The 24,091-nt window shown below is 39.7% G+C and overlaps 1 protein-coding gene across 4 annotated transcripts in view; it reads left to right on the top strand.

Annotated features, from left to right (window-relative positions):
* Positions 1 to 24,091, top strand: part of LOC136857941 (uncharacterized) — a 289,038-nt gene that overhangs the window by 31,247 nt on the left and 233,700 nt on the right. For all 4 annotated transcript variants that reach the window (XM_068225370.1, XM_068225372.1, XM_068225369.1 and 1 more), the window contains exons 3-4: positions 16,770 to 16,904; positions 16,994 to 17,128. In XM_068225370.1, the coding sequence (XP_068081471.1) occupies positions 16,785 to 16,904; positions 16,994 to 17,128 (255 nt within the window). In that variant the 5' untranslated portion in view covers positions 16,770 to 16,784. The remainder of the gene's footprint in view (positions 1 to 16,769; positions 16,905 to 16,993; positions 17,129 to 24,091) is intronic.

Below are 24,091 nucleotides of genomic sequence, written 5' to 3'. Positions count from 1 at the left end.
TGATCTACCCTATCAAATGCCTTAGATAGGTCAATTGCAATACATTCCAATTTACCTCCTGAATCCAGAATATCTTCTGTATCTTGCTGGAATCCTAAAAAGCACAGTAAATGTTATTTGTCGGCTCACACAGTCATCTTGGATAATGACGCCAGGCCAGTAAGTTCGCATACTTGCATAATGTGATATTATTATACTTTGATTTTGATTTTTATCATGTTTGGAGTTATTATTTCTACATTCTGAACACATTTTAAATTCTGCATTAAATTTTGAATCAGATTAGCACATTTTTATTTTAAACTCCATATGATGCATGATCACATGAGGAGGATGCCAGTAAACAGAACTGCAAGGAAGGAATTTGACAGAAAAGTAGAAGGAAGACGACCCGTGGGAAGGCCACGAAGGAAATGGATAGATTTAGTTAAGAACGATGTACTGCTGAGAGGTCATGATTGGGACAATTTGGTGGAGGAAGAATGGTACAAGGACAGGATGAGATGGAGGAGGCTCATATATCACACCCGTGAAACTGGAGATGGTTTAGGATGATGATGATGCATGTTCTCTATTGTTACGTACCTTCAGTCCTCGTAGTAATGTCAATCGGCGTCCAGCACTTGTTTGCAATTTCTCTCCAGTTGTGCAATGCCCTGGCAATAAAAGTCCACAAATTCCTTCTGTTTCCAAATGTTTTCTTACAGAAATGGTTGTCCAGGGAATGGGAAAAGTGGTACTAAATCTGGAATGTAGGATGGATGGCACGAGTTCTCCCAGCCAAGTTGATGTATTGTCTCCCTGGTGACTGCGCCGCATGTGGCCGAGTGTTGGCGTGCAGGAGCAGTACACCTTTGTGCTTAACTAATACTGGCTGCTTCTGCTTCAGTACCTGTTGCACACATTAATTCCAACTGCTGCGGGTACAGGTCCGCATTGATGGTGTAGCCTGGTCGTAGGAGTTCGTAGTGCACCACTTGATGACTAGTCTACCAGATACAGTGTCGGATTGTATGTTGGTGCAGAGGTGGTCGGGTGGGGTGTGTCACAGACTCCATGGTGACAACCAATGGCTGGCACGCTTAAGCGTATCATATAGGACCCTCTCTTCATCATTGGTTTGCACTCAATGGATGTGTTGCGATGTCGTGACAGCAGTGATAAACAGGCTGTCACTTGCTCTTCCTTGTTGCCATCTGACAGCATGCGTGGTACCCACTTGCTCAACTTGTATGGCTTCCCTATGTGGTGCAGGTGAAGTCTGACTGTTTCTTCCGACACTTGGATTGGGCAAGCTGACCACACGTTTGGTTGCTGTCCTCTTTTGTGGCCTGCAAGGCCTCGTTGTTTAGCGCTGGGTGGTGGCCGCTATAGGGGTCATCAGAGAGGTCAAAATCGACTGACTTGAACTTACCGAACCAGTGCCTGACAGTGCGTTCATTTGCAGCAGTCTCCCCCAAAGGCTTGCCACATGTGGCAACTTAATTGGGCTGTAGACAGGCCTACTTTAAAGTCATAAGCCTAACATTCCCAAACAAGCTCCACTGACACCTCAATCTCTCTATGCTGCTGCTCGAGCTGTAACTGCTTTAACTGCACACTTTACATTTCTAGGCCAAGACAAAGCTCCCCCCCTCCCCCCGCCCCCACCTCCCTCTAGCCACATTTCTGTTATGTGGCACACTTCTGCTAGCATCTGTGAGCTCATTTTCCTCGCCTTGTAAAAAACACACAGAACTTTCTTGATTATCTTGTATAAAGTAGTGGCACCTTTTTTCCAAAATTTTTTGGATAAGTAGACAACTTATCCCATTCTCTCTGGAGTTCATGTTAAGAAAGAACTATCTGACTTCTTGTTATGATGATACAGTGAGCAAAATACATGTCTCTCTAGATGAAGCCACCAACATAGCTATTGTCACGGCCACGAAATTAGGCGGGCCAGAGAAATTACGCTGTTGCCAAGGTTATGTAGCAACTGCTGGAGAAATGTCTAACTTAACACATCATTTCGGAGCGCGAGGCAAGTTGTTCTCTCTCAAGCTCCTGATGTTACTTCGAACAATGTTTTGAAACAAATTATACTATAAGCTTCAGAAAAGACTGCTGATTTCAGTGGTACAACTATTTTCCATATAAACCACTTTAAATAATTATGAAAAATAAAATCTTCAACGAGTAACTTTAAATCCGTAGACTCATGTATTGAAAATTTCAGTAAGTGGCCAAGTTTTTATTTCTTCAGCCAATAGAATTTTGTCTGCGGAAAAAATGTAAAAAATCGCCTGACTTATATTTTTTTATCTGAAACATATTTCTGCGAGTCTTGTAATTTTCCTGGAAAATGGCCCGGAAAGCGATCATGTAAATGTCACTAGCCGAGGCAGTTCGGGGCGCGTGCACCAGCATAGGCTGCAGGACCCCGTAAATACTTCGGATTACATATTAATCCGTATCAGTTTTATTACATTATAAGTTTAAATATTTCAGTACTGTATATTGTACCTAGTAATATAGAAAAAGAACTACTTTAAAGAATAGGTTTACATTAATTTACAATCAAGTAAGAATCGGTTTCTGGCTTCAAGGCAGTCTTAGTCACTGTCATCACTCATCTCACTATCTGTTCAGTCGTCTTTTACACTGATGATAAATGGCTCCATTCTTTCGTCCCTTACTATTTCCTTGGCCCAATCGTCTATTTGAACATTTTCTGCGCGATTGAAGCACTTTTCCCAATCTGCAGCAGTCACACTGTCGATGGCTTCTGACGTGAGTTTTTCTACGCCCTTTATTTTGAATGTCTTGTTCCTCTCTGCCACTTCTCTCTTGACTTGAGCCCAAATCAATCTACATTCACTATCCATCTTTAACTGCACTTACGATGCGAACTCAACAACTGCTTGACAGGGAATGACTCGGGTAAGGTGGCCTGGAGCGGATGGGCTTCAGTTTGACAGCACTGCACGATCAGCGTTGCCAATCCGTGCCCGGGGGTAAGCGACTCTCGACCATCTGTCGCTTCGCCATTCCCATATCTGACGACAGCGCAGTTTTCCTCACCCGCCTAATTTGGTGGCCGCGACAATAGTAGATATATGGCAAATATTATTATAGACACCCTTATAAACGACCAGCCTGGAGAAAAATTTCTGTTCATGTGTGAGATATTGCATAGGGTGACTACATCCTTTATAACTGTTGTTTTTGACACTGCAATACATTTGTTGTGGCCAGGTGAAGTAGAAGAAGAGAATGTGCTCATCTTTGTAATGTACGCTGCTCCAAAAGATCTTCAGATTCTGTGTCCCAAAATGGTGCATGTAACTTGTCTTGTGCTTGTCCTATATAGAGTGTCTGAAGAGGTTCGATGAAACTACCCTCAGATGGATACATTATTGCTAACGGCAAGAAGACTTTTGTTAAAGTTCTGCTTTGAGTGCAGAAGTTTATCCTTTTCCCCGCAGCCTGTTGTAACATGTTGGGGAACTTGCCTTGATGCTGCTAACTACTGTTGCTCAAACTACAGTGTAGGCCTAATTGACTAGATCTTCAATAGTTTTGACAGAAATGATTCATCTTCAATGAAAACTGTACAAGAGGCGTTTCTTCATCCACAATGTCAAGAAACTTAGCTTACATAAAATTACATTTCTCCCTGATATCAAAATCCATAATTCAACTTGAAAGTGTGGGCAAGCAGTTGTTTGATGCATTAAACATTGTGAAGCAAACTGAAAGAGTTATTAAGAGCACAGGGAAGTGGACAAGGTTAAGGAAAAATTACATGTGCTTGAATGAAATCCTGGATTGCAACTGTATGGTTTGACTTTTCTCAAGTATGCCCCCCTTACGTCTATGTATAAAGAAGTCTCTACTGGCTGACAACCATAGATCCTTCAAGTTTGACCATTTGAAACTGCATGTCACCATCGAGTTCAACTCGACTGAAAATGAAGGCTAAGTGAGATATGAATTATTTCACCTCTGTTTAAAATAAGCGCACTTTTCCTTTTAATTGTTAGGTCATATTTTCAGTTTTTAGGTCATATTTTGGTGATTTTCAGACCAATAAATGCATGCATATTTCAAAAATTGTTAGATCATAAGTAATCAGATCCTTAGTGATGTGCAATAGTTTGTTTCTCTTTTTTCCCATGAGCAGGCGAACTGCATGAATGGCATCAATCATTCTGCATCCGTTCACAAAATCTGACTGGTTTGGAGTGATGGTGACGATGCTGTATAAGCACTTATCAATGATGTGTTTTATGATGTATATTTTGACATAAAATTCTGTTCTTAATTTTATTTTTCTCGCCAAGGTGGCAGCAGTTCGTATTTCTTGTAAAACTGTGTATTCTGTGGCCATGACCACAGTATTAACAGTCGCTTGAAACTACAAGCTTGATTGCTTTGTTTACTGTTCATATTAGAATTATACACACTAGTAGATCTAACAGCTGTTGTCAGACTGGCTGCATAGCTAGTTAGGTAGTTGTCTCCGGAACTTCAGGTGGCAGAAATGAATTGGTTAGTTGACAAGCAAGTGATCCTTAATGACAGTGTTGTCCTCTAGCATTGTTTATTTGTGTTGCCCTGAATGGATTAAATGGTGGAAAATTAATAGGAATGAGATGAAAACTACCTTGGCAAATATCTCGGTGAAACCTGGACAATCAGCAGAAGTAGGATGGCTTGAAGCTGTGGAGCAACTGCAATTAATTTTAGGTAGGGCAAAGTCATGCCAAAAATGTATTACTAAACAAACATGGTGTTGGAACAAAGAAGTTCAATGCGCCATTAAGGTCACATAGAATGGAAAAGACATCTCAAAAGAGACCCTCAACGGTTCCATTCAGTAAGATTGGCTGCAAAGACCGCAATGTCCACTCCAAAAGACCGCCACTTCAGATACTTACGTGACCTTCTAGACACAACAGACAAGGATACCAATATCTATCGCCTAGCCAAGCCCTGAAATCGTTCCATGCAAGATATTGGCCATGTTATTGCAGATCAAGGGAGGCCACAAAAAGTAGCAGGTTAGGACCCTCTTCGGAGGCAGCCCTGCCCAGGGGGTGGTGCCCCTGCCTATGCCAGTCCCAGAGCACACTGGCCCAGTGTGTAGCATCTGGTAAGGGTCCCAGCTCAGGGTTATCAGTGAAAAACTCAACAGAATCTACAGCAGAGAAGATGGACTTTGGAATGGTGGAGATTGCGGGAGAAGCAGCCCAGTACTTTGGGAATAGTATGAGTGCACTGTTCATCAACAGACTTTGTTTGCCATGTTAGGGGCGGCTGCAAAGGCGTCTGTTCCACATGTAAAGGGCGGCCTGAATATTTGCTGGCGGTATCTCTAAAATGCCTTTGGGAATGGTGACCCCATCGTAACAATAGCCTAAATTGATTGGTGGTAATTATCAGCCTTGGAAAAAGTTAGGGTGTACCCTGCTAAAAGTGACGCGCAGTTCTTGTGCTGAGGGAGCTGTGGGCAACCAGCAGTTAATATTATGAAGGTGGGAATAATAAATGTGACCCTGATGAGAAAATCGTAGGAGTTGATTGATTTTATAGAGAAAGAGAATGTAACAATGATGGGACTGAGTGAGGTCAAGTGGAGGGGAAAGGGAGTGAAGAGGACGAGTAGACAGTACAACTGTACTGGAGTGGAGGAGATAAGGCAAAAACTGGAATAGGAGTGATAACAAAATTCTGGATCAAAATGTGGATAGGGTAGACTACGTTAGCGATAGAATAATCAAAGTGCGACTGAGGACGGAAGAAGGAGTGGAAGAATTCATCCATGTTTATGCACCCCAAACTGGAAACAGTGAGAAAAATGTAGAGAGATTCGTTTTCTTGGAGAGACTTGGAAGTAATGACCGATGTCGAAGTGAGTCATGGGAGACCTCAATGCGCAGGTTGGAAATGACAGAATTGGTAAAGAAGTGGTCGGTCCATTTGAATATGGAGAAAGAAACAGCAAGGGGGATAAGTGGATTGATTTTTGTGAGAGAAATGGAATGATTGTGGGCAAGACTTGGTTTAGAAAGAAAAGTAATAGAAAGATCACTAGATACGGCTGGCGTAAAAGAGGGACCCAAACATTCATTATTTCTTGGTTGAGAAAAATCGTAAACTGTTAATGGATGTAATAGCCCTGCCAGGTAAGGTGTTTGATGGAGTCCACAGAGTAGTAGTAGCAAAATTGAAAATAGGTCAAATTGTGAGAGTAAAAGAAATAAGACAGAAGAAATTAAAGTATGGAAATTGAAATGTACAAGAACTCAGGAGGAATTAAAACAGCACATCCCCATATCAGGAATAGAAGGTGTAGGAGAAGAATGGACCAAATTTAAAAACACATTTGTAAGCTGTACACAGTTGGTTTGTGGCAGAACTTCGGCGAGAGTGAAGGAAAAGGAGACACCTTGGTGGAATGAATAGGTGAAGGAAGTTGTTAAACAAAAGAAGAAAGCATGGTAAGAATGGAATAGAGATAAGAAAGAAGGAAGTATTTTGATTAATAATCAGGAAATTAAAAGTAAGTGTAAAAAAAAAAAGTGGTAAAAGAGGAAAAGAATAAACGTTGGGAGAGATTCAAACAAGAGTTTGAAAAGGATGTAAATGGTGGAAAAGGGATGCTGTATGGATTGCTTAAAAATAATAGAAAGAAATCTACACAAAATAAGGAAGAAGGTGGAAATGTAACAGCAGACCCAGAGGAGATAAAGAATAGGTGGAAAGACTGGGTAAACTCCTGAATGTGAGAAATGATGCAGAAAGTATATTGGTAAATGAGGATGATCCAGAAACGGAGAGTGATTTCAATGACAGAGGTGGAAATGGCTATTAAAGAAATGAAAAAAAGGAACAGCAGCAGGGATGGATGAAATATGTGTGGAAATGGTAAAGGTAGCAGGACCTATTGGTCTGTATTGGTTATATAGGCTGCTAAGTTGTATATGGAAGAAAAAGCAAGTACTTGATGATTGGTATAAAGGTGTAATAATACTAATAATACCAATATTAAAGAAAGGTGACAGGAAGGTATTGTGACAATTATCTAGGAATTACATTATTGTCACAAATAGCCAAAATATTGGAGAGAATAATAGAAAAGAGGCCAGCCCCGTCGTGTAGGGGTGGCGTGCCTGCCTCTCTCCCAGAAGCCCCGGTTTCGATTCCCGGCCAGGTCAGGGATTTTTCTCTCGACCTGAGGGTTGGTTCGAGGTCCACTCAGCCTACGTGATTAGAATTGAGGAGCTATCTTACGGTGAGATGGCGGCCCCGGTCTCAAAAGCCCAGAATAACAGCCAAAAGGGTGCGTTGTGCTGACCACTCGGCCCCTCGTAATCTGCAGGCCTTCAGGCTGAGCAGCGGTTGCTGGGCAGGCCAAAGCCCTTTCAAGGGCGTTCGGAGGATAAGAGGAAGGGTGGAAATAAATTTAGAAGAAGAGCAACATGGATTTTGACAGGGCAGGTCAACAGTAGGGTCTCTTTTGTTCCAACACCATGTTTGTTTATTAATACATTTTTGGCATGACTTTGCCCTACCTAAAATTAATTGCATTTGCTCCACAGCTTCAAGCCATACTACTACTGCTGATTGTCCAGGTTTCACCGAGATATTTGCCAAGGTAGTTTTCATCTCATTCCTATTAATTTTCCACCATTTAATCCATTCAGGGCAACACAAGTAAACAATGCTAGAGGACAACACTGTCATTAAGGATCACTTGCTTGTCAACTAACCAATTCATTTCTGCCACCTGAAGTTCAGGAGACGATTACCTAACTAGCTATGCAGCCAGTCTGACAACAGCTGTTAGATCTACTAGTGTGTATAATTCTAATATGAACAGTAAACAAAGCAATCAAGCTTGTAGTTTCAAGCGACTGTTAATACTGTGGTCATGGCCACAGAATACACAGTTTTACAAGAAATACGAACTGCTGCCACCTTGGCGAGAAAAATAAAAATCAGAACAGAATTTTATGTCAAAATATACATCATAAAACACATCATTGATAAGTGCTTATACAGCATCATCACCATCACTCCAAACCAGTCAGATTTTGTGAACGGATGCAGAATGATTAATGCCATTCATGCAGTTCGCCTGCTCATGGGAAAAAAGAGAAACAAACTATTGCACATCACTAAGGAACTGATTTCTTATGATCTAAATTTTTTTGAAATATGCATGCATTTATTGGTCTGAAAATCACCAAAATATGACCTAAAAACTGAAAATATGACCTAACAATTAAAAGGAAAAGTGCGCTTATTTTTAACAGAGGTGAAATAATTCATATCTCACTTAGCCTTCATTTTCAGTCGAGTTGAACTCGATGGTGACATGCAGTTTCAAATGGTCAAACTTGAAGGATCTATGGTTGTCAGCCAGTAGAGACTTCTTTATACATAGACGTAAGGGGGGCATACTTGAGAAAAGTCAAACCATACAGTTGCAATCCAGGATTTCATTCAAGCACATGTAATTTTTCCTTAACCTTGTCCACTTCCCTGTGCTCTTAATAACTCTTTCAGTTTGCTTCACAATGTTTAATGCAACAAACAACTGTTTGCCCACAGTTTCAAGTTGAATTATGGATTTTGATATCAGGGAGAAATGTAATTTTATGTATGCTAAGTTTCTTGAACGGCGTACTGCTGAGAGGTCATGATTGGGACAATTTGGTGGAGGAAGAATGGTACAGGGACAGGATGAGATGGGGGAGGCTCATATATCACACCCGTGAAACTGGAGATGGTTTAGGAGGATGATGATGATGCATGTTCTCTATTGTTACGTACCTTCAGTCCTAATAGTAATGTCAGTCGGCGTCCAGCACTTGTTTGCAATTTCTCTCCAGTTGTGCAATGACCTGGCAATAAAAGTCCACAAATTCCTTCTGTTTCCAAATGTTTTCCTACAGAAATGGTTGTCCAGGGAATGGGAAAGGTGGTACTAAATCTGGAATGTAGGATGGATGGCACGAGTTCTCCCAGCCAAGTTGATGTATTGTCTCCCTGGTGACTGGCGCCGCATGTGGCCGAGAGTTGGCGTGCAGGAGTAGTACACCTTTGTGCTTAACTAATACTGGCTGCTTCTGCTTCAGTACCTGTTGCACACATTAATTCCAACTGCTGTGGGTACAGGTCCGCGTTGATGGTGTAGCCTGGTCGTAGGAGTTCGTAGTGCACCACTTGATGACTAGTTTACCAGATACAGTGTCGGATTGTACGTTGGTGCAGAGGTGGTCGGGTGGGGTGTGGCACAGACTCCATGGTGACAACCAATGGCTGGCACGCTTAAGTGTATCATACAGGACCCTCTCTTATTCATTGCTTTTACTAGTTCCCTTGATTGCCTTCTACATCTTGTTCTTTCCAGGGTTCCCCACACCTTTTCTCTGTTAAGACTATTGTATGCGTTTTCTAGTACATGTTTCGAGAATCTTAATACATTCCCTTCATCAGCTAGTCAAATGAAAATTAAAATTCCTGTACACAAAAAGACCTAATTAAAAGGGGGGTCCCCATTAAGAAATCCAAAACTAATGCCAATACAATTTGACATTTTAAAAATCGAAGAGTGGACGCATGGAATTTAATTCCATCCAGTCAAATATGATAAAACACAATAGAATAAAGTCTGTATGAATTAAAATATTGAGCACTATGTTCTTGTTGTGGCGTTAGATCACTGTGTACTTGATGATCCGATGATTTCTTGTAAAATTCAATTGGAGTTAAGAATAAAATAAAATAGTGCAAAAACTTGTTGTCATGCCGAAACCATCCGTTAATGGGTGTGATATGTAGCCAGGTGATATGAGTTTAAAATGATCTGTAAGAGGGAAAAGTAAAATAAAAACTACAATCGGAAGACTATAACATAAACAAAATGAGAATACAACGCGTAAAAGTATTAAAACTTACCATTATAATGATACAAGAAGTACGTGAGGCTGTCATGTAACTATTAAGGATATATAAAAGCGGCTGAAGTTGTTCGGCGACTTATTGCGGAGTTACAGTGGGAGGCGCGGTGAATGGACAGAGGAGGGGAGTGTACTGCCCCTGTCTTCTAATGTCGTACTTCCCCTCTTGCGCGCTTTTCTTCCTTCTCTTTTGCTCTCTTCATAGCGTATTGGGTCACCAATTTAAACAACTGGTTATCCTCTGCCATGTGCTCGTTAAGGCAATTTTCATTATCAAATTTTTGTAACATGTAAATTTCTAATTTCTCAAGGGTATTCATTTGTTTACCTTTGTTTAGCGGGTGAATTAGAACCATGTCCCGTTCAATATTAGTGAAGTGATGATTGTTTTCATGCATGTGTTCACACATGACAGGGTATCTAGAGCATTCACATGCTCTTTATACCGTAACGACACACTACTTCCCGACTGTCCTACTTACTTTTTTCACAGTCTTGGCAAGACAATTTGTATACTCCTGACTTACTGAAAATCAATCAATCACTACTGATCTGCATTTAGGGCAGTCGCCCAGGTGGCAGATTCCCTGTCTGTTGTTTTCCTAGTCTTTTCTTAAATGATTGCCAAGAAATTGGAAATTTATTGAACATCTCCCTTGGTAAATTATTCCAATCCCTAACTCCCCTCCCTGAAAATGAATATTTGCCCCAATTTGTCCTCTTGAATTCCAACTTTATCTTCATATTGTGATCTTTCCTACTTTTAAAGACACCATCCAAACTTATTCGTCTACTGATGTCCTCCCACACCATCTCTCCACTAACAGCTCGGAACATACCACTTAGTCGAGCAGCTTGTCTCCTTTCTCCCAAGTCTTCCCAGCCCAAATTTTGCAATATTTTTGTAACACTACTCTTTTGTTGGAAATCACCCAGAACATATCGAGCTGCTTTTCTTTGGATTTTTTCCAGTTCCTGAATCAAGTAATCCTGGTAAGGGTCCCATACACTGGAACCATACTCAAGTTGAGGTCTCACCAGAGACAAATATGCTCTCTCCTTTACATCCTTACTACAACCCCTAAATACTCTCATAACCATGTGCAGAGATCTGTACCCTTTATTTACAATCATATGCTACTGGTGTTTACGCTATTTGAGTTGAACAAAATATTATTATTATTATTATTATTATTATTATTATTATTATTATTATTATTATTATTATTATTATCGGTCCTAAAGGATACATGGATGTTGTGTTTCCTAAAGAGTTTAACCGAGCCATATGATTGTTTATTAATATAAGTGAATGTAGCAAATTTCTTCTTTTCTTTCCTATTTACAAGTAGAGTGTTAGGTCTATTCACGACCTTAGTCTTTATCCTATTGACATAGCTTGTAGGGTAGCCATTTCTTCTGGCAATATCGTGTATAATGTTTATCTCTTTATTAAATTCACTTTTATCTATTTTCGTTCTTACTGCTCTATTGATAAAGCTATAAAATGCTGCTTTCTTGTGTTCTGGGTGGTTTGAGTCTTTCCTGATAACATCATCTGTATGTGTAGGCTTTCTGAATACATGATAAACAAGGTTTTTATTTTCTCTAGTTACTGTTACGTCTAAGTAGTTTAGGCTTTTATTATCTTCCGATTCAATTGTAAACGTTATATGTTTATCTAAGTTGTTTAACTGGTCTAATAGCTCATTTGGTTTGAGGTCCTGTTCGTTAATGATAACGAACGTGTCGTCAACAAACCTCAACCATAAATCTAATCCTCTTATTTTACTGACTGTTTTATTAGATTCCATGTGGTCCATATATATATATATCCGCAAGGATGCCAGACGCTGGTGATCCCATGGCCAACCCGTTAACTTGTTTATACACGTTGTTATTAAAAGTAAAAATGTTGCTTTCTAGTGTGAACATTAATAAGTTGATGAATTTGTCTATCTCTACTCTACTCAACGGGCTGTGTGTATTCATGTTATCTTTAACGATGTTAATAGTCTCTGTAATTGGGATATTCAAATACATATCTTTAACATCAAAGCTATGGATGGTATTATGTTGCGAGAAAATGGCGTTTCTTGTCCTATCACAAAAATCGGTGGTATTGCGGAGGCTAGTGTCTACATTATTAAATCTATAATATTTCTTTAAAAACATGTTTATAAATTTGGCCGTTTTATATGTGAGAGTGTTTCTGAAGTTTACGACCGGTCTAATAGGTATACCTTCTTTGTGTACTTTAGGCATTGCCCTCAATTTAGGTAATCCTGGGTTCATATTTACTAAGCGTTTTGCTTCTTTTGAATCCATCAGGAAGTTAGTATTAGTTAAAATTTGTTTAAATGTCTTTTGCATATTGTTAGTGGGGTCCTTCTTTATCTGACGAAAATTATCTCCCTTCAAAAAATCATTCGTTTTACTAACGTAATCTTCTTTATTCAACAAAACTATAGTATTACCCTTATCAGCCTTCGTAACAATTATGTTGTTATCTTTGATCTTCTTGTTGATCATTCAGAGATTATTATTTGTTTTGACATCTGCGTTAGTCTTGTGTTCCATTATTTTACAATTTATTTTTTTTCCCGCCTCATACCTCATATTCTCTTGTTCTTCTATAGGGACCTCTGCAATTGCTACTTCAGATTCCGCTATTAGTTTCACTAATTCCCTGTTTTGAATGGTCTTACTCGTGTGTGGCCAGTTATGTTTAGGACCTTAACTTAACCCTTTCAGACCTGAAAGAAAACTGGAGGTGTGAATTTTTGTTTGTACGTCAAGAACTGACTAAAATGCTCCTCAATACACATATTAATAGTTTATTTTACAAATTAAAAACTAACATCCGAAAAACAGGACCCACACAATTGTGCGTATCAAAATTCAAAACCTCATTGTATCACGTACGATGGTGTAGCTTCAAAATTTACGTTCACTAACCAATGTACACACTTCATTGAATATATTCCGGTATTCAGTAAAGCTTCTAGATAAATATAAACGCAGTAAATAAATACTTTCGGCACTACTGCTTCCTGCCATCTCGCCGATCAACTGTGCTTTTTAAACTCTTCTTCCTTCGCCCTGGCGGTCAAGCGCATGCTAAAATCAATTGAAATACACGCCACGTGTCCTGCACAATCACTGCAGTCCGGTGTAGCGCCGAAAAAACATCAAATACGGCCAGGGATAACTAAAATATGAACCCGCACAATTGTGCGTACTCGGTCTGAAAGGGTTAAGATCTCAACCTCATCTTCGTTGAACTAGAGAAGATGGTAAAGAGGAATTGTAAAATACCAAATAAAGATGTAGGCTTAACTGATGATTTTGCTCCATCAGCAATTACTAGGTTTAGGCTATGGCACCCACAAGGAATGAACACAGCCAAAGGGAAGTTGGCCAGTACACCGGCTTGAACTCCTTTGTTTACACCTGCCATGTTGGGGCCGTTATCATATCCTTGACCACGACAGTTTGTCATGTTCAAACCACACACTTCAATTTCTTGAACAGCAAGTCAGCGAGAGCTTCTCCAGTGGTTTCTTTGGCAACTCGATAGGCTATAAAGCTTTATTCTACTTTGATCTTCCCATCATTATCTTCAGTGATGTAGCGAATTGTTAATGAAACTTGCTCCTTGTGAGCTTATGTGTGGAGTACAATCAAAGATAACTGAAAAATATCTGGCTTCCTTTATTTTCGTCAAGATATGCTTCACTGAGTCACCTAGTATAGTTATTAGCTCATTTTGTATTGACACTTTTAATAAATGAAATTGTCCTTCTTTGTTATACGTCTATACTACACCATCAAATTTTCCTAAAAGTTGCACATGTCCATTTCGTCTAATTTTTACCATTTGGGGCTGATGACCTCGATGTTAGGCCCCTTTAAACAACAAATATCAATCAGATCATTAATCCGTGATGCCTACAGTTCATATATCCACAGCCTTAGTTCCAATAGTAAAGAGCTATGGGCTTTTGTCAGAAACAAAAGCGGAAACAGTGCTCCATCCGTCTTCAAGTACAACGGACTATCAGTTTCCTCTCCCCAAGAAGTAGCAGACACATTTAACAGTAAATATAAAAATAACTTCACCACTGCTGACAAGGATGAAGACATGTTCACCATAAGGACAACCCATCCCTTTCCGCCCCTAACTAGCGTGTACTTCACTGCTAACGAGGTCGCAACAAGTCTTCAGAGAACTAGACCTCATGCTGCGAATGGCCCAGATAACGTGCCGGCCAGAATTCTCCATCGTTGTGCAGAAGCATTAGCACCTTCTCTTTGTGCAATATTTCAATGAACAGTGGGACTGTGCCAGAAGAATGGAAGAAAACAAATGTCGTTCCCGTATTCAAAGTCAGTGACAGGGAAAATGTGGACAACTATTGCCCAGTCTCTATTACAGCTGGCTTATGTAAATGCATGGAACGCATAAAATATGTGTTTTTACCCAAGGCACCCCCCCCACCCTTCCAATTGCCTCGGTCGCCCTACCCACTCGACGGCCCTGCATAATAGCCTGTAAAGGTGTACATATGTACATTGAGGTTTATTTCAGTGACACCTTTGGTATAGGCCTACTGGATAATTCAGTTTACATTTGACTATAATTTAGCATTTACATAAAAAAACAAGCCATTTTTTGGCTATGTGACTGTGTGCTCTTGTTGATAGCCATGTACTCATCTGCTGGGATCATATAAAAGTAGCAGCCTCGTGTATTACCATATTTAATTAGCAACTGCGTTTCAGATTAGCTAGTAACATAGTTATTTATATAAATTATATTTTATATGATTTTTAATCTGCCTGTTGTCATTTCTTGATGGATACAGTACTTTTGCATCCATCTCTTGGCACAGGCCAGAGTAAAGTGTGTCCCAGTCAACATCAATGGCTGTGACAATATGGAAGTTGCTCGGGTATGGGTAGTGCTGAGTAATGACATTCAGAGCATGACTAGTACATCTGAGTGTTCTGAAAGGTGCTGCTCATAGGGTCAGTCGTGCTGCAATAGTCTTTCTGACCCAGTGAGGAAAGCAATGGCAAACTACCTCACTCCTCATCTTGCCTAGTATGCCTCATTTTGGTTCTGCCATTGGTTTTTGGGGTTTCCTTATAACCGCATAACCTTTGGTGGTGCTATTTGAGGATCCAACCAGCCTCTGGGCTGATGGCCTAACAGACAGACAGATGATTTTTAAGACGTTTTCTAAAGTTTCTATTTTTGTTGTAGTAATGGCACAGAAGTATTGCTTCCTATTTTTTTCCTTGACATCTGTAATAGATAAGGTATTCTTGTATCTTTCATGAACATTCTGTTGAATTTCCATATGTATGTATGTATGTTCAGTCCGTCAGCAATTCCACTGGTGGGATCTTCAACAGCTCTGCCATCAGCTGTCATAGATGGCCTAGGCATCACTGAAGAGGCGTACTAGGGAAATGAGGAGTGAGGTAGTTTTCCGTTGCTTTCCTCACCGAGCCAGAGTTGCTATTACATATCAGTCTGCCAAGCCCACTGAAATGCATACACCAACTGACCCTATGAGCAACATTTTCACACCATTCATAGCAGGGACTGGCTGCATAAGGATTGGCATTACTAGCATCGCTCATACCTCAGTCACTTTCATATTGTCAAAGCCAAGGATAAGATAGAGACAGATGTATGAAAGTAACAAAATTGCTCTAGCCTATACCAGAAGACATAGTGCACTGTAAACACTAGGTCCTGCCAGCAAAGGCATAATTTCCACATAGTCATGGTAAATTAATCTTCGGTGCACTTGAACAAGACTGTATTTTAACCTTATAAAATTTGTGATGCTACTGTTCTGGAGGTAAGCACAAATACTTTCTTCCAGTTCTTTGTTGTCAGCATAAATGGCAACAATGGAGTATGTTGTTGAAATGCGCAAAAGTTTGGTGATATGAAGGTGCCATATCTGGGCTGTACGCAGGATGAGGAAGAACATTCTATCGCAGTTTCACAATTGCTTCTGTGTGTGCGGACTGACATGCGTTCTTGCATTGTTTTGGAGAAATGTTATGTCCTCTACGTTTTCTTGGGCAGAACTTTGTGAATGTAGACTTCCAGCTTCTTCAGTGCTTCTATATGCTGCTCTGAGTTAATCTTGTCATCTCTCCCTCAGAGTTGTCCCTGTGGATTCAGTCATCACGACATGACTTCCAGAGCCATGCTCTTGAATTTTTCTTGCTAGTGAAGTTTTATGGTGCCATTCCATGGTCCATCTCTTCGTCTCTTGGTGATAATGGTGGACCCCTTTTATTCTTTTACTCTACATGACAGATAATTTTACCTCATTCGTGTACTGTTCCACAGGTAGATGTCTTTTTGGATCTCTTTATGCTCATCAGTCAACATCCTCAGGACCCACTGGAAGCAAACATATTTGTAACTATGCTACTTAATAATGTTGATCAAAGCTGGTATTTCAAAAGCCACTGTATCAAGAATTTGTTGTAATCTGATGGTCTAGTACACATTAGACATCTTATCATTGTTTCAGAACATCCCTCTAGCTGGTTGAACTCTTTGGGTTATCTGTTTTTGAACATTGTGCAGGATACCAGTGATGTGAAATTGCCCATAAACACATGCAGCTTTAGTCATTTGGGGAATTCTACTTTAAAATCATAATTCAATAATTTAATTCTTACATTTTACATGATTGTATTCACATTTTTGTTGCCACATCTGTATTTTACTCCCGTCACATTTGAGTGGTAATGCAGTTTTGTAATTGTACTTTGTTTCAGTTCAGTAAAATCTGCATGGAACTGTACAGTATGCCCCAGCTAGACAAGACCTCACCAGTTTTTTCTGATGCTCAGTACGAGGGTGGCGGGGATAATATTAACAACCAAAGAACCCCAACTAATGATGTTAAAAAGGTCTGTTCATTTTCTATTTCTTTACCTTAGTTTATCCAAGAAGTAGTGGAAGAAATATTTGGCTAATATGGTATATTCTGTCCGTGTAGTATGCTACAGTACCAGCTGATGCTTTGCCCTTGCTGACAAGTTCTGCTTCTTGGAATGCGGTGATACACCATCCAGCCGAAGAGGATTCGGAACCAGACGATCTTCCGTCAACTGTGGATATGGATGCTATCAAGGTAAGTACACAACTTTCCTGTCATGTGTACTTACTACGGTAGAAATTCTGTATAGGGAGTACGCAATATGTAGTCCCTGGCCATATTTTTAGACACTCCTTGAGTTTTTAACATAATGCGAGTTCAGGAGGTTTAAAAAGCTACTGAGATTATTTTTATCTCTCTAAATGTAGGGATTTAATTTCTCCAAACTATAAAGATTATTAATAACTGATAAATCACACAGTTTTAGTATTATTCATTTTTTTTTTTTTTTTTTTTAAAATGCTCAATAAGCAGAACTTTATCAAGATCCCTTCAGTTGTTATTAACACTTAACATACTGTTAATACAAGCTTCTACAGTATCCTGCATCTATGGGTGATGATACCAGACTTGAATAATCTTTTCAATGAGACAAATTTTTGTGGAGAATGTTTCTTTTACCACTTCCCTTTACACCAGCTCTCAAACATTGCCTAACGCGCAAATACGAAGTGGAGAAGAAGAGTGGGACAATTTAAGACAGACATTTGTGGAAGCAGCAACTGAGGTATGCAGGAAAACAAAAGCAAAAGTTAAGGGAAAGGAGGCACTTTGGTGGACAGACAAAAAATATAAATAAAAGAAAGGAACAAGGTGAACAAAGAAATGGATAAGGAAAAGCAAAAAACTTATCAGAGGGATGAGAATGAGATAGAAAGGTTACATGTGGAATACAAAAGATTAAAACTACAAGTAAAGAGGAGTATCAAGGAAGAAAAGGAGATATGTTTGGGAGAGTTTACCAACAAAATTGAGCAAGATAGTCGAGGAAATCAGAAACTATTATACAGAGTAATAAAGCTGTAAAGGAATCGAAACCTAATAAGTTGAAAGTCAGTTTCGATTACAATGCGGTCGTGAAAACTGTAAAGAATAATCAAGAAAAAATCAAGGTATTAGAGAGAGAAGATGGATCCATAGTACATGACGAAAAGGGTCTTTAGAAGGTGATGGCAAAGTATTTTGAAAAATTTTAGAATAAGGATGACAGCTCGGAGGAAGAAGGAGATAAGAAAATTGGAATAATAGATGGAGAAAAGGAAGAGAACCTGATAACGTGGTTGCATACCTGCCAACTGTTACGGTTTATTCGTAAAATTTACGGAAATTGCAGCGTTTTACGGATTACATTCAATAATTGCTCCACTTACGTAAAATAGATTGTTTGCATGGGTTGAAGCATGCTCAGTCTTGGTCGAAGGCAAGTCCACGATAACTCATTCTTTGATATGATTGGTATTTTTAACCGTGTGATATTTGTGTCGTTATTGGAATTGAATTTAAGGCTGGGATAACAGTTGTTCCGTGTGAATCTTAGGTGTCGACAGGCTCTGCTCCGAAAATTCTTTGTTCCGATCCGTTCACGTGTTGTAATTTAATCTATATTCTTTGACCACGTGTGTTCTTTGTTCACGAAGTTGGCGTTCCTTGAAAGTTTCGGCCTTTTTAGTTTATGATATATTTTAATGAAGTGTTTGAGTTTTTGTGTTATAATTTCATGCTTCGCAGTTTCCTGTATTCGTTGGACTAATTACAGTCGTTCCAGTGACTGGGTATACCACTATTAGCGAAGCCCATTAAATTATAAAAGAGAAGAATTACATTCACTCCACATGGGTGTATGCTTTTTACCATGTGCATATTCTTTGTTCACGAGGTTGGCGTCGTGTTCACTTAATGCTTTAAGACTTTGTTTGCTTTAATGTTTTAATGAAGTGTTTGACTGCCTTGAGTGTTTGTTATAATTTTATGTGACGTTCAGTGATCCAGGTTCATTTTAATTTTCGGTACAGATCGAGACATTTGTTCTCGGACATTTTTGTACGGTGCATTCCTATTGTAGATTATCATGAATAAGTCCAATAAGAAACATTACTTTCAGACATTTAAAGAATCATATTTGTTGATTTTCTGTGCATACTAAAATCAAGAAAGGGAGAAAAATTTGCCTTTTGCATGGTATGTGGGTGTGATATTAATATTGCACATGGTGGAAGAAACGATTTAAGTGACGAGTTAATTATTGGCATTCAGACTTCAAACATAGTGAATGATCTCCAGGATACAGATAATATCCCTTTTTGTTTCATCAGTGAGAAACTACTTTTGTACTCCCTATGACTACATCATCAACAAGTTTCCACTCAAGGATGATGTGTTAAATCATGCTCAAGTTGCTGGGTTAGACAAAATTGAAGATGCACAGTTTTCTTCCATTTGTTTTTTCTTGGAAAAGTTTCCTGTCATGTTATGCAAGGAAGAGAATGAAACTACAGATGAGGTGATGAATGAGCTTCAGAGGCAGTTCACAGCTCTTAAGGTAGATGACACTTCGGCTGCAAATCAAGATGCCGCAAGTGATTCCAGTTGGGCACAAATATCAAGAATTCGTGGAGCCGATGGACTTAGGTATTACCGAATTTCTAGAGTAATGTTCTCTCTTCTCACCATAACCCATAGCAATGCAGAATGTTAACTTGTTTCCAGCCTTGTGAAGAAAAATAGAACAGAATTCAGATCATGCATGTCCAATGAATCTCTGGAGTCTATTTCTATTTTGAAGACCAGGAGTTCTGGTTCCTGTTATGACAAAACATTTTCTCAAGATTTTTTGCAGGAAGCTAAAAAGGTCACAACTGTGACTTTAAAGTCGAACTAGCGTGTGATTTGCAGTGTGTATTATATTATTTCTTGCCTGTGTTACGTTAAACAAGTTTTATTGTGTAAAGCCTTTTTCAATTAATCCATATTTGCATAATTTATCAAGGAAGTTCTGTCATGTATGTTTTAAACTAATATTCACCATACCTGCTGCGTTTAACATGGGTTTTTTCTTGATTGTTATGTTCATCTACAAATCATTGGCTTGTGATGTAAGTGGATATGATTTCATTGAAGTATCCTGTTTAAAGCATGAATTATTGAATTTTGTAGCCCAGAAGTATTATTATTCTCATGAAGCCTGGGTATGTCAAATAGTTATATTTTTTGTCGCGCATGAGTTTTACTGATAGCCCTTTTCAAAAGTTGAAAGGTATGTGGTTGGAACTTGAAAGGGCAGTGAATGCAATGGCCAAAGGTAAAGCAAGTGAGAAAGACGGATTCAGTGCTGATATGATTAAGGCAGCAGGAAGCATTGGACTACAGTGGCTATACCGAGCCCTCAATGCCATATGGGGGTACGCAAAAGGAGCCTCCACGAAAACTACTATTATACAGTTACAATACAATGAGTAGCAATTGGCCGAACCCTGGGCAATGTCAGACTGTATTACGAAATGTGCTGAAGGCAGATCCTTTCAAATCCTGAAGCAATTGTAAAGATTATCGATTTTTGTACTAAAAAGACTTTTTCAGACCAACTTTGAATATTATATCAGTAAATAAAGAAGGAATATCTGGACCAAAAGAGGAACTCCTCCATAATCTGTGTCAACAATTCCAATGTGATATATTGTGCATCCAGGATACCTATAGGTATACACATCATAGAAGTCCTAAGGTACAAGTCATGAACCTTGTAATTGGAAAACCCCATCAGCAATGTGGTAGTGCAGTATTTGTTAAACATGGCTTATCGGTGCTTTCTACAGCATGTACTGAGGAGGGTAATATTGAAATCCTGTGTGTCAAACTGAACAACTGTGTAGTCACCTTGGTATACAAATCACCTAATGCAAAATCCATCTTTAACACTTTCCCTGCGGCAGTGAATTTCGATGACTTAATGTTACGTCGTATCGGCCCACCGCTGACCCAATGTTGCCTTTAGTTATTATCGGTTCGGGTCACCGGTGATGTGACGAATTTGACTTTGTTTACTCGCTAGTATGAAGTCCTGAACAATGCAAGTGAACTTGTGTGCGTTATTGTTGAGGAGATATTCCAGTGTATTTACCTGTGGGACAGCGTTCCGATTCAACAATTGCGTGAAACAGAAATGACCCCGGAAATAATTGGGTCACTGGTGGGCCGATCAAAACTAGCAGTATGCCTCGATCCTTTGGAACACTATGTTGCCATTAGTTAACAGAAATTCGTAACTAGGACGTAGTTACTTATTTCGCAATTCTGGGAAGTTCGCACCGACGGATAAGAGTAACATGTTTCGGGGCACATGGTGACCCGAACCGCACGGAACGTGATATAGGCCCACCCCAGTGCTGTCCTAACCCTCTTTCTTTTCTGTGCCACCGGTGTGTCGGAATGTGAAAGCTCCATACCTAAAAAAGGGCGTGAAATTTCTTGTAAATATTATATACGGAAGATAATAAATATGTCAATAACTACTCCAATAACCTCTATTGGCTTTCCTAAGAGCAATGTAGAAAGCAGATATCAGAAGGGTGGTACTCCTTAAACAACAATCTATGATCTGTGGGCAGCAACACTAGGCTTCATTCACCGTAAACGAGCTAAGCGATTCCCGTGTTAAAATATAGGTCAGACAACAATCGGGACTCAGGGTGACTCGACGCGATATGAATGGAAGATGAAAAAAACTTCCTTCGGGTCACTGGTGGGCCGATCAAAACTAGCAGTATGCCCCGATCCTTTGCTTCAATTTGAGCACTATGTTGCCTTTAGTTAATGGAAATTCGTAACTAGGACGTAGTTACTTACTTCGCAATTCTGGGAAGTTCGCAGCGACGGATAAGAGTAACATGTTTCGGGCCACATGGTGACCCGAACCGCACGGAACGTGTTAAGGAACCAACTGATATCCACAATCAGAAAACTAAGTTCATCTTAGAAGATTTCAGTAGTGATAGTAATGTTTGGGGATATGACCAGGATGATGAAAATGGTGAAGCTGGAATGCAGTGGGCTGATCCAACAACTTACACTTAATTCATGACTGTAAATTGCAACAGTCTTTCAACAGTGGACGCTGGAAACAAGAATACAATCCTGATCAGATTTTCATCAGTGAAGAAACAGCTTCACATTGCCACAAGAGTATTGGTTTCCCAATTCCAAATACCCAACATAGACCTATTGTATGTCAGATTACTGCAACCGTAAGGCCACAAATAGTTCCATTCAGAAGACGATACAATTTCAAGAAAGCAAATTGGGATATGTTTTCTGAGGCACTAGAAGCCTTGTGTTTACATCCATGTCCTAAGGCATACGATGATATTATAGCAGCTGTTCAGGAGTCATCTCGTACATCTGTCCCACGTGGATGCCGTACCAACTACATTCCAGGACTCAGTAAAGACAACATCCATTTTTAGAAGAGTACATTAAACTCTTCGAAGAAAACCCTTTCAGCGAGCAAACATCAAATGCTGCTATAAAACTTACTGAGTCTGTGGCGGAAGGTAAGAAAACTTGGTGGATAGAAACGATAGAAGGGCTAGGCATGAGCAAAAGCAGCCATATGGCATGGAGATTACTACGTCGTCTAAGTAGTGATCCTTTGTTGTAATCTGTTAGTTACACATTCTTTACAAGTGTGTGTAAGTTATGATACAACGCAACAGAAAACCCATGCAAACATTTCTCCAAATCAAGTAGCTCAACATCTTTTGAAAAATGGTAAAACAGACAAACGAGGTAAAGGACCCAAGATTCAAAGACAAGGACATCTGGGAACTAATGATCTCTCAAAGCCATTTTCACAAAACGAGTTGCAAATGGCCATACAACAGTGTAAGAACAAGGCAGCTTGATTAGATGATATAAGAATAGAGCAAATAAAGAAATTTGCTCCAAAAGCACTGAAATGGCTTGTGGAACGCTCTAATAAATGCTTAAAGGCAGAACAAGATTCCGAAAATATGGAGGAAAACTAAGACAATTGCCATCTTGAAACCTGGGAAAGAACCTTCTGACCCCAAGAGTCACCAACCTATCTCATTATTATACCATCTTTATAAGATATTTGAAAGGCTGCTATTGAACCACCTATCACCGAAGATTGACAATTTACTTATACTTGGACAGGCAAGCTTCAGATGCCAGAGAAATTGTACAGCACAAAAAACTCGCTTAACAGAACCACCCCGATGGGTTTGACAAGGGCCAGATAACTGGAGTGGCATTTATTGATCTCTCATCAGTTTATGATACAGTCCAACACCACATAATGCTTCACAAGATCTACAGCTTGACCCTGGACTTTTTCACTAGAATAATTGCCACCTTATTGCACAACCGAAGATTCTATGTTGAATTCCAAGGAAGTCAGAGCCGTTGGAGGATCCAAAGTAATGGCTAACCCCAGGGGACTGTATTGGCACCAATACTCTTCAACATTTATACAAATGATCAGCCCAGACCACATGCAACCGAAAGTTTCATATATGCTAAACAACCTTGCTTTGACGGTACAGACAAGTGAATTTGAAGAAGCAGAACAGATGCTTACAGGAGCTCTAGAAAACTTTTCTGACTACTGCAACAAGAACCACCTGAAGCCAAACCCACAGAAGACTCAGGTCAGTGCTTTCCATCTTCGGAACTGACAGGCAGGATGAAAACTGAAAGTGACTTGGGAAGGCACCGAATTGGATCACTGTTTTACACCCAAATACCTTTACCTTAGACAGGTTACTCATCTACCGACGGCATTGCCTAAACACCAAACACAAGGTGTCAGCCCGTAACATCATTCGGAAAATTGTTGGTAGTAATTGGGGTGTTGTACCTCAGGTGGTCCGTACTTCTGCCATGTCACTTTGCTTCTCCACCAGTGAATATGCTTGCCCAATGTGGTGTAAATCTGCCCAGGCAAATCAAGTAGATGTGGCCCTTAATGAAACTGCAAGACTAATTGCTGGATGTTTGAAGCCAACTCCAGTTGACAGCTATATCATATGGAAAGAATTGCTCCTCCTGATACACGCCGGGATAATAATTTCGTGTGGCTATTTCTAGCCGAGTGCAGCCCTTGCAAGGCAGACCCTCCGATGAGGGTGGGCGGCATCTGCC

This window comes from Anabrus simplex, chromosome 1 (assembly GCF_040414725.1).
Source record: "Anabrus simplex isolate iqAnaSimp1 chromosome 1, ASM4041472v1, whole genome shotgun sequence".
In the NCBI taxonomy this organism is placed as follows: Eukaryota; Metazoa; Arthropoda; class Insecta; order Orthoptera; family Tettigoniidae; genus Anabrus; species Anabrus simplex.
Note: the sequence above shows the minus strand (reverse complement) of the source record. Positions and strands in the feature narration are given on the sequence as shown.